The sequence below is a fragment of the Patella vulgata genome, chromosome 2 (assembly GCF_932274485.2).
Source record: "Patella vulgata chromosome 2, xgPatVulg1.2, whole genome shotgun sequence".
Taxonomy (NCBI): domain Eukaryota; kingdom Metazoa; phylum Mollusca; class Gastropoda; family Patellidae; genus Patella; species Patella vulgata.
This window is the reverse complement of record NC_065880.2, coordinates 18,510,083-18,528,507: the sequence shown is the minus strand read 5'-3', so window position 1 is coordinate 18,528,507 and position 18,425 is coordinate 18,510,083. Positions and strand designations below refer to the sequence as shown.

Below are 18,425 nucleotides of genomic sequence, written 5' to 3'. Positions count from 1 at the left end.
GTTTGTGATAAGACCGTGGTTTATGCTAGTCGATAAGCCTACCAATAATATTACGGTTTCTGGAACAAGGTCATCATCAACAATAATACGGAAGTGGGTCAAAGGAATGGAATTGGGTCAACACCGCTTTGATTATCACCGATTTGACCCTAATCTGTGCAGCCAATTCTGTATAAGAAATGGATCAATCTACGGTCGAATTTTGGCCAATGGATCTTCTTATAATATCAACACATAATACACATGTGGGTATCTATAAATATACTTGACATGCGCTCAATGCTATTCATATGTAAATGAAGTGTGTTTGAACGACAGTATTGTTAAAAAGGGGGCAACAGTTTGTTGGTCACATAATGACCCATTTCGTTTCGTCCCATTATAATTAAGCTAGATAATTGGATTAAAATAAGTAATTTAATTACAGTGAATTGATTCACCTTGCCACCAATTCCATAAAGAATAATAAAGAACATGCCCCAATCAGTAACAATATTAATTTATTGTTACAACCTGTAACCCCTAATTTATAATGGACCATTCACAATCCGTGGCACAATTTGAGACAGCCAAGATGGCGGAGGACGTGGAAGGAGTGCCCGCTGAAGGGAAGATAATGGACGAAGAGGGCTCAATATCTTCGTTTGAAAGTAAAAATGAAGACGAAGAAGTAGAAGAAGAGCTTTTTGATGTAGAAAAAATAGTTGGAATGAGTAAAAATGGGGTAAGTGAAAAGGGGGCGTGTTTTATTTCGGCTCGTGCCATTTGCTTCGACACGAGCTTTTTGGCATGTATGCAATGTTGACATGAAGTATTGGAATTCTTTTGTTAAAACCTGTCTCCAAACTATTACCCCTTGTGTGAAAAAATATTGTAAAATGTGTCATTGTTGATTTTTTTCACTACTTTACGATGTACAAACAAGTAAAATACTACATGAGAAGCCACATGAAACTCATTTTTATGCCGAGACGAGAGTAAGTGGATTGAGAATGGAAGACGATCACACGGGCTTGTTGGGAAAGCTATCGAATAATGACCGACGGATACAACCATAGAGAAGGCTTCTAAGTTTACAATTACATCATTATTTTCAACCTAGATATGTAGCCAACCAAATACAGTATAAATATACAGCAACTGACTGTAGAAATAGATATAGTATATAAATATGCTATTTAACCTAGTTTTTAATTCGTAATAATAAATGGCTGATGATGCTTGCTTTATTTATGTCGGCTGGTAGAGTAATAATACTTTTACTACTAGATAGAGGTAGAATTTAAGAAAGTTGCTAGCCTACTATACTCATAGAACACTTAAACTTTGAAGTAAACTCACTGACCTCATAAAGTTTATTGACCATCCTTTAAAAGAAAGCCTATACTGAAAATACCCCCTGGTTATAATGGCATATGATGAAAAGTCTAGGTTGATGATGTAAACCAGGTCAAGTAAAAATAATGCAGTCTGCCATTTGTCACAAATATTTGCACATTAGCCTACATTTAATGTATTCACAGTAATATTTTATAATTTCGAATGCATGAAATTTGTATAGGTATCAAATTCATTGCCTAATGATGAAGTCTATTTATATGTTCAACCACAGAGCAATATGCTGTTGCTCTACACACAACAGATCAAACACCTTTATGTACTAAGTATTGTAGTTATATGTAGGCCTACACATTTATCTTTACTTTAACCTAACATCCTAAAATTTCTTTCCAATTTTAGAGCCAACTAAAATCTCTTCTTTATTGTGGATACAGGATTTTAGTGTGAATGGATACAATTACATGGCACAGTCCTTTTTTTTTTTTCATCTGATTCTGAAACATTCACATTTTCAATGTTATTTATCTTGAAATCAGATTTTTTTGTGTTAGATACGTTTGATTGTGTTGGGTGTGATATGACAATAATATGAAACGGTGATTATTTAGAGATAACTTGTTTTCCTTCAGGGTAAATCACTGTATAAAGTAAGATGGCGAGGATATCCACCGTCACACGATACATGGGAACCAGTAGAAAATCTTGCCAGTTGTTTAGATATGATAGAAGATTTTGATGCTATGAGAGAAGAATCCAGACGAAAACGAGCAGAAGAAAGAAAGAAAAAACAGGTACAAATGATAATAAAGAAGTAACACTGCCACAGGTCAATATGTGACTATAGTGGGGTTTTTTTACTGTCAACTGGTAAAAGAAAATGTGTACTGTCAAATAGAAAAAGGTATCTTAGGAAATGTTTCTATTAATATTCTAACTCAAAACATTTTTTAAAATTCAAGAGCTTGACCACAAACAGTTTTTGATCTTTGGAATCCTTGGGCTCATAACGTCAAGTTACAGACAATAATATTTTTATACATCCACATTTTCATCCCAAAGATCTTGGATCCTTTTGATATTCACGCAAATTGAACCGTAACTTCCTGGGTTATGGCTTCCGATTGTACAAAAAAATCAAGCATCGGACCGAAACAGCCCAACAAAATAGCTGATCCTTGTACGCAAATAAGGTAAAGTATGTAATACCAAGGTTGTGGACATTCTGGAAGTCACAAATTTTGTTATCCAATTTTGATGAAACTTAAAATATATGTTTATATCTAAAAGCTCTTAGTTCCTTTCGATATTCATGCATATCGAACCGTACCCTCCTGGATTATGGCCCCAGATTTTACTAAAAAAAACACTTATTTTTTTTTTTAAGTCCCTTCTCTGCCCATGTCTTGCAAAATGTGGGCGTATAATGCATGGCAACCTTGTATTGTTAATAATTGATCAGTATTTTATGCTACGACCTCAGTGAGGTCAATCTAAGTTTAGTAATAAATTAAGCCCAATGTTTTGAATGAAGATTTTCTAATTACGATTGCCATCATCAATGTGACTTACATGTATATAAAACTGTTACAAAATCTGTATTACATATACCACATGCTTGTGTTGGTCATTATATTGTTCTTTATCTATTACCAATCTTGAACTCATATAATATTTCTGTCTTCTTATTGTTGAGATTACACAAGTATATTACATGGACATCCTCATACAATTTTCTAATTCCAAATATGTTTCCTATCAGAATAAAAGATATTGTAAAGTTTACATATTCTATTAAATTTTATTCCCTATATTTTTCCTATCAGTCAGATATGGTGAAGTTTACATAATATCTTTTATTCCCTAATGCTGTAAACATATATTTTCTAATCCAAATATTTTTCATATCAGAAAAGGTAAAGATTACATAATATTTTAAATTTTATTCCCTATTGTAAACACATTGTTTACAGAAATAATAAGTGAAATGATAAGTAGTAGACTGACAGTTGGTGCACAGATTAATTAACAATAGAAGAAACAATGGTTAAACCTGCCTACTTAAAATTAACACTCATTAACAAATTACTATTAAATAGTTCAGTAAACATCTGCTAGTCAACCATCTTTATCCTTATTAGGTACCTAGTTACTATATATACACCATATTTAAGATCGCCATGGTTACACCATAGGCATCTCATATAGATGACCACTTGTTATATCATAGTTCTGTAACATTCATACATTTCTCAAGTAGAGATGCTATCAAATAAGTGAAGTAGAACATTATATGAATCTTGGAACATTTTTAATTACTTGTACACTTAATTAACCTAAAGAGGTTTAACCGGAAATAATACTGGTGCTGATTTTCAAGTAAGAAATCTTTTACATTACTTAGACAAATTTTAGATATTAATGTCTGTGATGTCAAACATGGATTGGCATTTGTTATGGGTTGTTGACCTCAAGTCTGAGAGCTACATATACATGTACTTGACTAGTATCATGAATTAATTGGATTAAAAGCAAAAATACATTATATGAATCTTGGAACATTTTTAATTACTTGTACACTTAATTAACCTGAAGAGGTTTAACCGGAAATAATACTGGTGCTGATTTTCAAGTAAGAAATCTTTTACATTACTTAGACAAATTTTAGATATTAATGTCTGTGATGTCAAACATGGATTGGCATTTGTTATGGGTTGTTGACCTCAAGTCTGAGAGCTACATATACATGTACTTGACTAGTATCATGAATTAATTGGGTTAAAAGCAAAAATACATGTACTTCTTTTTGTTTTTCAGGCAATTATGGAAGGCCGATTGCAAGAAGATGTCAGTTACTCACCAATCTCTAGTCAGACCACTCCTGAAAGCAGTTCTCCGTTTATGATTGATGAAAATCCAGAAACGACGCTTAAAGACACCTTTTGGAAAGATCTAGAAGAAGGAAAGGTAAATCTGTTTGCTACGGACATGTACAGTAAGGTAAAAGGTCAAGGTCGAGCATCCAGACCTACATCCTTTAAACAGATATTTAACAACTCCAAATGTACTTCTCCCACACCCGAGACACAGAGCTCATCATCGGGGAGGAGAAAGAGTGACAGTAGTGCTAGTAAAAAGAGAAGTAAGGGCAAGAAAAGTCCTTTGTCTAAAAAAGTCAGTCCAAAGACAGTAAATGGTAGAAAGACACGTAAGGCTGTGAAATCTCTCTCGTATAAAGAAGTAGCTGAAAGTGATCATATTAGTAATGACAGTAATGACAGTGCAATCACTAGAAGTTCTATGAGTAGTGATATTTCAGTAGCAACACCTCAGAGTGTTAGTAGTGAGAACCCAAGTAGTGAATTTGACTCTGGTGTATTTGACTCGTCTCTCAATAAAACTTGTGACTCGCCTGAAGATCGGAAACAGACCATTTCAGAAAACAAAGTAAGTAACCATCAATACATAATAATTATCTGTAAACTAGAGGATTAAAAGACCAACTGTCAAACAGTTATAGCAGCAGCGTCTAATGAGAAAGTTGACAATTGACAAAGAATCGGGAAATTAAAGTCCAGCACAGTGAAAAAGTTTACATTTTGAATCAATTGGCTATTTGAGGATAAATGTACGATGATTGTTGATTGTATCTTTAAAAGAAGAAATATATTTATTATAATGAAAGGTTACATATATATTGTATACAATGTAGGGTTTTTTTTCCCCACATGATCATGTAAACATGTATATTTACATGTAGATGTTGACTCTAAAGAAAGTTACAAGACTGCCATATTGTTTTGCTTGACATTGAGATGTGAAGAAAATAAATCTACATGTAATAATATTTTAAAGATACAATCAAGAGATGTGAATTAAATGATTAATTAATTCACTAAAATCACTATTTCATAATTTGTTCACTATCAATAATTTATTCACTTTCACTAATTTTAATAATCATATTATCAAGTATTGGTAAAAAGGTTATACATGTATAATAAAAATAAATAGATCTCTTTATGTTATTGATTATTTCATTGAATTCAATGTGAATATGAATGTAGCACATATAGTAGTAGTAGTCCACAGTATACACCACGTATGTTGATATTGATTTTTCATTGATTCTTGTTATTATTGTCTGCATATGTTGCACGAAATGTACTTAGGATATAAAATAAAGGTGTCACATACATGTAGACATGGTATGTGTATATAGTCTTAATATATATACTAATAATCCTACAGTTTTAAGTTAGATCTTGAACTATTAAACATAGTTTTACAATGAAGCAAATTATATGTACTAACAATACATGTAAAATTTGACTGCATTAGAAGGCATTATTGATGAAAACTGAGACTGAAAAATATTTTTTAAGATTTTAATAGAGAAGACAATATATATATAATACATGTACATGTATTTGGATCAATAATAGCTTTAGATGTATTTAGTTTGTATATAGAGCTGTGATTGGTTGCATTCTTGGTACATGTAACTAATGCGTAATTAACAAGCTGCTATCAGTTAAATTTTATTGCACTGTCCAACTATGGATGATAATACAGTAGAGGTATTCGTTATATTTTATAATAATTCACACTGTAGATATGAAATACAATATGAATGTAAGAAAGGTGTATTTTGACATAGATTCACCTAGGTTTTCAGGGTGATCTTCATTTGTATCTTTTGTCAATAATTCTGCCAAACCTTGCGTCAGAAAAAAAGCGACTAATAATTTCAGTCATTTCATTCTAGAATATTCATATTGTCGAGACAATTTTACCATGTATAGATAAATGCTTTAATTAAGAAGCTGTGAATTTATTTAAAATTACCATTATTTTTATTTATAATTTCAGCTGAGTCTCTTACCTGATTCTAGTGAGAGGAGTAAGAGACGAACACCTCAAAGAAGCTCTCCACGTTCGTATACAGAAATTATTTCTACTAAAAGTGCTACTCGACAACGAAGGGATTGTGAGCAGGATCAAGTGGCTCATAAGAGAACGAAATTAGATTCTCTAAAACTTACTAAACAATCATCACCATTAGAACAGAGTTGTAATGTGGTTACTAATTTTATTAGTGGAAAAGAAAATTTAGCTGAAACACGACAAAATATTGTATCACATTTATCAGACTTTAATAGTTCCAGATCGAAAGTCCACAAAGTAGATAGCTCACAAACTTTAGATAAAAATGCACATTTTAGTAATATTCGATTGAAAAATGAGTTTACACAGCCGTTGGAAAAACTTTTAAGTGGTTCGTTGTTGAATTTATTGCCAGATACCAAAGGTCAAGATGAGGGTAAGTTTGAATTTAAAATTGTAAAAAATATGCTAAATAGTGAATTTTCTGAAAATGACACACTTTCATACAGTTTTTGTTTGATTTTAAAGTTAGTTCATCATAACCTTCTTATATCCATATTGTTTTCCCTACAGGCTGTGATATTGGATTTGAAATAGATTTAGATGAAGTTGATCTCGATGATATGGATAGACAGGTGAGAATTTAGTTCATAATAATCATAATAGTTTTAGTGCATAAACCACTATGTGGTCTAAGGGGAGATAATATGACTTTAATAGGAAAGCAGAAGAGTCACCTCCCTTTTTATACGCCCACATTGAATTGCTGTCGCCCCCGTCCGTCCGTCGGTCGTCCACAATTAATTGTGAACGCTCTAATGCCAAAAGTTATCATCCCATCTTTCTGAAATTTACATGCATTATTTAAATTAGTGAACCGAATAAGCCTATTGAATTTCAGCAATTTCCATTTATTACGTCTAGAGTTATGGCCCTTGTTTCACTTTATTGAACCTTGTGAACGCTCTAACGCCAAAAGTTATCATTCGATCTTTGTTAAATTTATATGCATGATTTAAATTAGTGAAACGAAAAAGCCTATTGAATTTCAGCAATTTACAATAATTACTTCTAGAGTTATTGCTCTGGTGAAATTAGTGAAACGAAGAAGCCTATTGAATTTCAGCAATTTCCATTTATTACGTCTAGAGTTATGGCCCTTGTTTCACTTTATTGAACCTTGTGAATGCTCTAACGCCAAAAGTTATCATTCGATCTTTGTTAAATTTATATGCATTATTTAGATTGCTGAAACGAAGAAGCCTATTGAATTTCAGCAATTCCCGTTTATTACGTCTAGAGTTATGGCCCTTGTTTCACTTTATTGATCCTTGTGAACGCTCTAACGTCAAAAGTTATCATCCAATCTTTCTGAAATTTATATGCATTATTTAGGTTACTGAAACGAAGAAGCCTATTGAATTTCGGCAATTTCTGTTTATTACGTCTAGAGTTATTGCCCTTGTTTCACTTTATTGATCCTTGTTAACGCTCTCACGTCAAAAGTTATCATCCAATCTTTCTGAAATTTTTATGCATTATTTAGATTGCTGAAATGAAGAAGCCTTTTGAATTTCAGCAATTCCTGTTTATAACGTCTAGAGTTATGGCCCTTGTTTCACTTTATTGATCCTTGTGAATGCTCTCGCGTCAAAAGTTATCATCCGATCTTTCTGAAATTTATATGCATTATTTAGATTGCTGAAACCAAGAAGCCTATTGAATTTCAGCAATTCCCGTTTATTACGTCTAGAGTTATGGCCCTTGTTTCACTTTATTGATCCTTGTGAACGCTCTCACATCAAAAGTTATCATCTGATCTTTCTGAAATTTATATGCATTATTTAGGTTACTGAAACGAAGAAGCTTATTAAATTTCAGCAATTTTCGTTTATAACGTCGAGTTTTGGCCCTTGTTTCACTTTATTGATCCTTGTGAACGCTCTCACGTCAAAAGTTATCATTCGATCTTTCTGAAATTTATATACATTATTTAGGTTACTGAAACGGAGAAACCTATTGAATTTCAGAAATTTCCGTTTGTTACGTCTAGAGTTATGGCCCTTGTTTCACTTTATTGATCCTTGTGAACGCCCTAACGCAAAAAGTTATCACCCGATCTTTGTGAAATTTATATGCATGATTTAAATTAGTGAAACGAAAAAGCCTATTGAATTTCAGCAATTTACAATAATTACTTCTAGAGTTATTGCTCTTGTTTCACTTTGTTAAACCTTGTTTATGCTCGATTGATAATAGTTATCATCCGATATGTATGAAATTTATATGCATCATTTAATATTGTGAAACAGGTCTATTGAATTTCAGCAATTTCCGTCAATAATTTCTAGAGTTATGGCGATTGTGAACGTTTGAATGACAAATGTGATCTGTATGAAATTTATATGTATTATTTAAATTAATAAAACGAAAAAGCCTGTCAAATTTCAATAATTTCTGTAGATTACTTCCTGAGTTAAGACCCTTGCTTCAGTTTGTAGAACCTTGTAAACCCTCAAACGACAAAATTTATAATCTGATCTGTATGGAACTGTCTTGTAAAGGCTCCCAATTACCTACAAAGGAATAAATATGCGACAACCCTTGACGACCGCTCGGACGATTTAGCTGCTGTGGGCGTATGTTTTGTTGCCTGGCAACCTATCTTTTTCTCTTTGTTTTGTTTTGTATTTTCACAAATTACATGATTCATCCCCACACATAAAAATTAATATTATGTGTAGGTATTTTTTGATAAATATGAGTCTTTAACAAGATATGAGTTTGTGTAATATGATATATATTTTTCTTTTTAGATGTCTTTTTCACCCAGCTCTAATCCCGCTGAATTAACCGATGGTATGTGTATACATTATGATCTAACATTATTTATACATTAAAACCTAGTTTATGTTTATTTTTAGTAATAAGAAAATATTCAACACAGTGTCATTTGAAAAGATCCAATTTTTATGCGCCCACATGGAAATGTGGTGATATATTGCCATCGCCTCAGTTCGTTGTCCACAATTTCCTGTGAACAGTCTACAGACTGATCATTTTGAAATTTATATATGTTGTTTACATTAGTGAGGCGAAATAGTCTATTTTTATTCTTGCTGTCTCAGATTTGGTATTACATTTCCAGATTTGTCTTGTGTTATTGTGTCGGCGAAATGTCATTTACAGAATTTATAGTATAAAGTATTAAAATTAATTTGACATACTTGAATGATTTGATTTTAGATGAACTAAAACAGGCTGTGTTAGATGGTGATTATGATTTAGTAAAGAGAGCATTTTCTTCCATGACAAGTTATGATCTTGAACAACCTGATGAATCTGGTAATACCTTGCTCATGCAGGCTGTACTTAACTGTAAGTTGACTTATAAATCTATTTATATCCAGTATTTTATTATACACTCAGTGCTATGCATAGTTTCTGAAAAAAAAGGAATGCCAGGGGATTGAATTATTTGAAACATATTAATCAGGCTTTTATTAGCCAGACCTTCTGTCCTGCACAAGGGGAAACTTAAGCTGGAAAACCCAGAGGAACTTTTTGGGGTCAACACTAGGATGGAGTCTGGGACCTAGTGCCTGTGACATACTTTCTGTGGCACAGTGGCCCCCCCATAAAGAGAAAAAGGTTGAAATGTTTAATATTATGTGATTTTGTTTTTTTCCACAGCATATGATGATATTTGTGAATTATTAGTCTACCATGGAGCTAAACTAAATGCTCAAAATAAAAGTGGATGTACTGCTTTGATGCTAGCCTGTGAAAAAGTAAGTTTTTGTTGAGAGAAATATCTATAAACATTTGTTAAGCTGTTGTATGTAATGATTAGTTTAGTCATTAGTGACTCAATGGATCACGGTGGCTAAGTGGGTAAGACGCTGGCTAACTAGTCTGGAGATTGGGTGTTCGATCCCTGAATTTGCCGAGAGAGTTCATCCAGATTTTCCGGCGTGGTTCCCCCTTGTCTGATGCAGGATGGAGGGCCTAACAAGGAAAGCTGGCTAGTCGTCCAGATAGGATGAAAAACCGAGGTCCTGTGTACACATTGGTGTGCACGTCAAAGATCCCTTGACAGTTGGAATTCGATATAAGAGTAGGTCGTAGTGACCAAGATATTAAGTTTAAAGAAATGTTAAACTCTGCTCTTTTCATTTTATTGTATATGATTAGGTTTTAAATCGATGTGACTGTGATATTATATTGATATATTTTGTAGTGTGATATTTGTACCTTGGCATTGTTGATAGAAATTGGTGCAAACATGAATATACAACAACCTACAGGAGAAACTGGTTTAATTAAGGTAAGTTATTCCCCTTGCTCCTATAATAATGTGATTTAATATTAATTAAAAGATTGGGCTAGAATAAGTATTTTCAGGGTTTACCCCCAGAATTATTCTGGCAGAGATAAGCGAGGGAATGCTGCTAAGGGCTTGCCCCCCCCTCCCCCATTGAAATTTTTAAAAATTTGCCACAAAGTACTGCCTTTTCCTGCCGTTTGAACATTATTAAAGGACAAAAACCAGAACATAGTTTAGATTACTCGACCTCCATTTTGTTTATAATAACAATACTACAGGCTAAGGTCTATATGACATCATGCACAGGTCACATGACATGAACAATGCCATTGACTGCAAGCTTTTAAAATTATAAGCCGAGGTGTAACACTTCATTTTAAACAATTGTCTAGTTGATTAAGATAAAGCTGAACGCTGTTTCAAGAGACATTGATTTAATGATTAATCTAATGACAATTTAATCAGAATCCTAGCTGGCGGTTCATAAGTTAACAATGTTCTGAGATGTTACTTCTGAAAAATTGTAGTGTGGCGAGGTCACCACTCTGTAAAACAGCCTACTTGAATCCCTGCCTTCTCCAAGCTTCTGATTTCTACATGTAAGAGGTTCTCACCTAAAATCTTGTTATTCTCAAAAGAAAATAAACTGTTAAGTCATAATAATTTCCGATTAATCACTTTTATTTCAGGCTGTTAAACGTGGTCACAAGCAGATTTGTCAGTGTTTATTAGAGAATGGAGCTAACTTTGCTCTAACAACTAATAATGGTTATAGTGCTTTAACCTATGCTAAGACAATGAGACATTTTGATGTAGAAGATATTATGATAGATCATATATCAAGGTAAATATATAATATATTTGAATATTAATACCAAGTACATGTTTTATATAAATAGAGAATCTCCTACCCATCTTTTTTGATATCAAAAAATAATACAAGTTGATAAAGTAACAAAAAACGAGGCTCTGCCGAGTACTAGGAAGAACTAGAAGCTAATTACATATTAACTATTTGTAATATTTATTTGATGAATTGTTACTCTCGATTAGTTTTTAGCGTCTTTTAATTTCTCCCATTACCTTAAAAAGAATAAATGTGTGATTGGAGACTTAACTGCTGTAGGCATAAGTTTCATTGCCTTTCAACCTATCTTTAAAACTGTCTCTGGTTATTCTTGTCTAAACTCTTTAATTTGTTTTTTTAAAGGTTAACAACCGAGTTTGATAGACAAGTAGCTCTGACATTAAATAATACAGCCAGAATTATAACGGCTTTATTTCCATTGCAATGTTTTCCTCTTAATGAAGGAAACAAGTTTGTGATAGATTTTAAACATGTTATGGAACCATTACATCCAGGTTAGTTTCTTTCATCATTTGAATTTTCTCAAACCAGATTTTTTATTAAGGGTAAAGGTTCTGATACTGGAGGCCCACTAAACTCTTGAAGAACTGATGACTAATTTTGTTGAAAGGTCCAGACACGGTGGTCTCAAACATGTTTTATCTTTAGCTTAAATATTTATATTATACATTACCACTGATCATGCTTTTAATACGCAAACTCAGTCAAATGGAAATCAAGAGATTATTGGCCCATATATGAGTCATTCTGTGTCAAATCATCTAAAAATTGAATGGATTGTCAGCTTTACAGTTTATATAAGTACATTAACCGAATTTCAGCAAAATCTAAAGAGATTTCGTTTACCTCATTGATTGATTTAACATTGAATGCATGTTTGATTGAGATAACTATGAGATCAGAAACATTCCTGACAACCTGCTCAATATGTACATGTATACAGATATAAACCTGAAAATTTCAACAGTTGAACAGTAGTTTTGTAATGGTTAAAAACCATAATATAATATTGTTTAATTTGTAGGTGTTGGATTTCTATTGTTTATATCACATGCAAGAATTAAACATAATGATATACGCTGTCGATTATATGGACCATGTGCTGTAACCGGTGTTGTATTAAACGGTGTTCGACAACCAACTTTAACAGAGGTAAATAATAATATCTTATCTTTTTTAAAAGTTCCCTTGAACCGTGTTATCATAACTGTTTAATGAGAAGAATACATTGATATTGTTTATTGACTGATTTTGTTGATATTAATTTTTTAGAATTCCAACTTTGTCTTGTCCTGTCATCCATTATTACCAGGAAAGAATGAATTGTGTATTCATACAGAATCGGCACCGGCATCAAAGGTAAATATTACATTTAAAAGTTGTTGAATATTTAGAAGAGAATATTGAATTATTTAAAACAAACTCCTTGATCTCAGGCATAATTACACAATATCAGATTCTTCCATTTGTTTGTAGCAGTAGTATCGTCTTTCCTACAGACAATTTTTTAAACAATCATTTCAACAATTTCTTGTAAATGCTTCACAGACTACATTTATCATCGGATTTTTAGAACATTTAGATATTGTATGTTTTTTACATTGAATTTCAAAGTTATTGCCTTTCCTCACTTTATAAAACCTAGTGATCGATCTAACAATAAATATCATTCAGTCTGATTGAAATTTGCACGCTTTATTCAGATTAGTGAGATACAGAAGCCTATCCTTTCAAATTCCAACAATTTCTGATACCGGTAATTGTTATTGCCCTTGATTATGTCATAGAATCTTGACAATGCAATGGCAATTATATTATTATGCAGTATAAAAAGCAACTTTTTATTTGTCTAAAAATTTACAATGCGATAAAATTTGTGGACAACTTGAATGTTTTAGCTGCTGTGGGCATACATGTATTATGTTTCATTGTGTGACAATCTAAACTATAAATATGTAATTTTGTATTTTAGGCTAAACTAGTAGTGTGTGCATATAAGGCTCAGTTGATGGTGACGTGAGAATATCCGTAGTAAAATATGAAGAGATTATTACTAATGGTAGTAGGAGAACTATAAAATTATTAATATATTGAAATAAAGTGTAAGATAATTTATTAACATCAACTTTATTACAACTTGATTTATTTTAATTTATTTTGTAAATATTTAGCCAAGTTAATTATACATTTAACATTTATTGTTATTATAAAAATATTCCTCTGAAAAAAAAAAAGATGAAGTTTGTGACATCTACATTGTGTACTTGTGTTGACTGGTATGTAACATTGTTAAATATCTATCTTTCTAAATGCCCTATTTTTTCGCCAAAAAAAAAGAAGTTATAAGGCACATTACCATTTCAACCTCATTGTTCTAAAATAGAAAATAGGGCATTATTTGTATATTAACATTGCATTTATAAGACAAACCATGTATCATCATCATGACTACTAAGACATCGAAAGATCATGATTTCCACAAGTTCCTAAGATATATTGATACCATTAAAGCTGATGATCGTCATTTGTAAAATATATAATCTAATCCATGCTAAAATATACTTTTACATTTAATCAAGAAACTTAAACCTAAATATAATTGGTAGATAATCTTTCTGTTGGCATTCAATCATATTAAAAAGAGGCCCATCAAAAGAGTTTACCCATCACATATATTTAATGCTGGGCTTGCTTATAAGGGTCAGCAGAGAATGCTGAATGTTGCAAATTTTGATATTCGTCATGTCGTTATAATAATATGGAATTGAATCATTTATTGGACTGATATTTCCACAATATTGTAGTTTGTCAAGTATTCAAAAACCCTCAAATGACGATCAGTGGCTTGGAATATTTATAAATATATAATATTTGACTTGTAGAAGAAGGTGCATTACAGTAATTATACCATATTATACATACATAGTACATGTACCTATCTACTTATCAGCATTTTGTTACCTATTTTGATATTTTATTGTTATAATTAAGAACATATATTATATAGTAGATAAAGATGATATTATTTATTAATAGAATACAATAGGAATGAAATTAGAATAGATTAATATATTAGATTATAATGTAGAAGAGGTATAATCATAATAGCATATAATAATTATAATAGAACTTTGCAAAATAAATTTAAAATTGTCTAATTTCAAAATTTTTATGAGATGTATAATCTTTTTAAATTTTTATCTGTTAGAAATAATTATACTAAATTAAAAATAATATAGACAGATAATTTTATTAGATTAATAGTTAAAGTAATATTTCATTAATAATTTCTGTTTTTGATGAAACTATTTTATCGTGAAACGAGTCAAAATTAGTTCATAATAAACAAAAGGCAGCTGATATAATAGAGTTAATCTACTCCGAAAGATAGAAATAAATTTCTGTCTATAGACATTATACACACACTAGATTATTACTTCCACCTAGAAAACAAATTAACTTTTGGAAGGTTTAATGTCCACCTAGAAAACAAATTAACTTTTGGAAGGTTTAATGGTTATAGATTCTTTTTTTTTCTTTTATCAACACTTGCCTTTAGTCATGCTAGTAGTTGTTTAGAATTGGGTAATTGTTATTTGTGTAGCATTTATATGTGTAGCTATTAGTAGAATTTATTATTAATCATATAATGAAGTATCTCCTAATAATAAATTTCATAGGTGATATTGACTGTTTTGCATTTAATAATATATACAACCATATCTCCTAGACTTCATCTTTTTGATTTCTGTTTCTATTCATTTTAAAATGATTTAAGGTGATAGATAAAATCTCATACATATCTTTTAGATATATCAAATATATTGACATTCGGATCAAGTAAAAATTCTCCATTGTTTTCACCTTATTGACTTGAGTTGATCTGTTTGGTATAAAAAAAGACTTGTTGTAAACAGCGGTGTACATTCAAACTACATGTATAAACAATAGTTAATTGTATTTTCATATATTGGGTGAGGTCAGAACAAAAAGTTAGTGCTAGAGTTTGTGTCAGTAAAAGAGTTAAGCTGAGCCCCTTAAATTGATGTTAAGGTTAGAAAAAAGTTTACACTTTGGAAAATATATTAAATTTTAAATTTGAGACTCGTGGTCATTTCCTATAATTGGTTTGTTCTATCTACCTCTAAGTACATTATTACTGGAGAATTATAAAATGAATCTGATTCTGAGACGAGCAGTTAAAACTTTATTTTTTTTATTTAAACATACATTATGCAAGAGATAAATCTGCCTTTTGCAGGTCTTGAATCTGATCTGCTGCTCAACACTCATCGATGATTAAATCCAACAATGGATAATCAAGACTATGTTTTTTATCCTACTGACTTTAGCAATGATGATCGAGGCTAGGCCTAAAATTCAATCGCTAATATCTCGGTTCAGAGTGGAGCAATTTGACTGAAATTTTCAGCATATTCCTTTTAAATTATCTAGTTTGTAACTATTAAAGTGAGAACTGACAGCTCTTTATCTAATCTTCCATAATGCACCTTTAATTTTTACTTTTAAACTTAACACTGACTCACTTTTTTGACCTCAACCAAATTTGTAACATTATCTTGGCTTTTAATTACTCAACTGTAGTGGATCCAACACTAGAGTCACTCTAGTGTTTCCCTAATCTCAGCTCATGGAAGTTTTCCTATTTATTTAACATGGGCATCAATAGCACACTACCTCTATCCTCTAGGTTATCGAGGTCAAAAATAGATGTATAATGTTACCTAATTTTCATAAAATGTTATTTTTTCGTCAACTATCATTATTCAATATTAAAAGTCCTTCAATATTTATACGAAACACACAAAATCTGATATTTGTTGTGGTCAATTCTTTAGAAATGAGCCAAGAACTTTTCGGAGCAAGATAAACGGAAGCCATGTTTGAATTTGTTTCAGGTAACACTAGTGTTGTCTGGAGACTCTATCTTGTAATTTTATCCACAGTTGAATGATATTAAAACTGTAGTTATCTCCCTTTTTGGCTTAACACTTTATTTGAGGTCGAAAGTTAGGAACATCGTTACTCTAGTGTTACATTACGTCATAACTATTAACTCTAACACTACATTTGACCTCACCCATTGTACAATTTTCATGATTGAAAGTTCTGAGATTGTAAATATACAATTGGGAACTTTTACATTCTTTAACAATGAAGGAATACCTCATGGGCGGATTTGATGTATACATGTAATTGATCTTTCATTTTTAGTTTAGTTTTAACAAACATAGACCCGGTAATTATTTTGAAAACCTAATGTAACACTAGAAAAAATATATATTAATTCCTTTTTACCTCTTAATTTTTATAACCAGGTGCAATCCTCACTGATTTAAACTACGGGTTAACCATTTTGTTAGTACATAATATTTTTTTTTTCATTGATAAAAAGAATTAAAACAACTTTATTTTTAATTTAATAATTCATCAAGCTATTTGTTAGAAAGCATAAAACTCTCCTCTTAATCTTCTCTGTACATTTCATATATTGTGCCAAAACAAAGATCTCATGATAACTAATATAAGCTTAAAAAAGAAAAATAATATCTCTGATTTGAAAGATTTTAATATGGACAGTATAGTAATCATAATATAATAACTAGCTGTATGAAAACTCACTGATCAATGCAGAATTTGATATATTAAATGACAATTTGTATAAATAGATGTTGTAACAGGGTGCTTTACATATGTATGTCTGTAGAATCTATTATATGACCCATCTAATCTTTAAACTTCAAGAAATTTTACTAATTTCATAATTTGATTAGGAATAAATGTGTATGTAAAACAAATTTGATAAATCATCAGTAAACAATTTGTGAAAAGATTGACAGCAAGTAAATTGTTTTATCTGTGTACAGCACACATTCAAAGATGTGACCTATGCACATGAAAATGATTCGGTTAGAATGAGCTGTGGCGGCTAATTCTGTTAATATGAAACATTATTGGTAACACAGGTCCTCATTCTTTGTCACATATTCCTCTGTTTGATGGGTCATAGGCATTTTTGTTATTATTCTCAATGTTTGTAAATACAACATAGTTATCAATTATATATATGAATTATTTGTTTCCATTTTGAGTTTTTAATGTTTTCTTTGTTTGAATATTGTTTTTGTTTAGTTTTTGTATATAAATTATTGGTGTCAAAGACATGTAAATTAACAGAAATTTGTGGATAGTGAATTCATTAAACTAAATTATAAGTTTAAATTGTTTTGTTTTGAAAAAAATAAAAAATGATGAAAAAAAATAAAAAAACATTTTTTTGGAGGAAAAATTACCTTGAGACATTTATATCATTTTTCGTACAAAAACAGCCAACAAAAGAAAACATATCAGCATTTAATGAAATAAAAGGTTATTTTCTTCTTTATTCATTGTATCTGTGAAGCTAAATATTGTGTAGCAATGTTATGTAATAGTAAGCCATGATTGTTAGTCAGTTTATAAGAATGTATAGAGGAGATATTATGTATTATTTTGTATACATGTACTTGTATATTTCATATAAGTTAGTATAATACAGCTGGTATTATGTAGTATGATAATAAATGATGAGGTTTGAGGGCTTTTCTGTATATTTGGGTTAGATTTGTACATAACAGTTTATTATTATATTCATAATTTGTTTATTATTATTATTATCGATGGTATAAGCTTTTTTGTGCCAAAATTTTGATATGTTTTTGACATTTATAATTTGAAAAGCTTGGACTATGAATGTAGTGATTGTTTGCTTCACCAGGGATGAGTGGCTATATTGTCTGGTGGTGATCTTTTCTAATGGAAATAAATCATTATTAACATAATATTTAAGATGTTCTAATTTGTACATATTGGACTTTGTCTTGCCATTAATCACTAATGTGTTAAATGAACAGGGAGCTGTGTATACATTGGCCTAGAGGTATAAGAAGAGTAGGCGGTAGAGCCGCTGTATGGGCCAAATTTTCCCCAATAGCATATTGGATG

At 31.0% G+C, this 18,425-nt stretch overlaps 1 protein-coding gene across 1 annotated transcript; it reads left to right on the top strand.

Annotated features, from left to right (window-relative positions):
- Positions 1-560: 560 nt before the first annotated feature.
- LOC126812202 (M-phase phosphoprotein 8) lies at positions 561-18,262 on the top strand. Its single transcript, XM_050538456.2, has 15 exons — positions 561-724; positions 1,971-2,132; positions 4,156-4,785; positions 6,211-6,661; positions 6,799-6,860; positions 9,042-9,084; positions 9,472-9,603; positions 9,919-10,016; positions 10,466-10,552; positions 11,242-11,396; positions 11,763-11,914; positions 12,445-12,572; positions 12,693-12,779; positions 13,393-14,889; positions 14,929-18,262. The coding sequence occupies exons 1-14, from the start codon at positions 575-577 to the stop codon at positions 13,438-13,440; spliced, it is 2,385 nt and encodes a 794-aa protein (XP_050394413.1). The 5' UTR covers positions 561-574; the 3' UTR covers positions 13,441-14,889; positions 14,929-18,262.
- Positions 18,263-18,425: the final 163 nt, after the last annotated feature.

Coding starts and splice junctions, on each gene's coding strand:
- LOC126812202 (XM_050538456.2), top strand. CDS start 575: ATGGCGGAGGACGTGGAAGGAGTGCCCGCTGAAGGGAAGATAATGGAC. Junction 6,861..9,041: donor TCGATGATATGGATAGACAG/GTGAGAATTTAG, acceptor TTTTCTTTTTAG/ATGTCTTTTTCACCCAGCTC. Junction 11,915..12,444: donor TATGGAACCATTACATCCAG/GTTAGTTTCTTT, acceptor TTTAATTTGTAG/GTGTTGGATTTCTATTGTTT.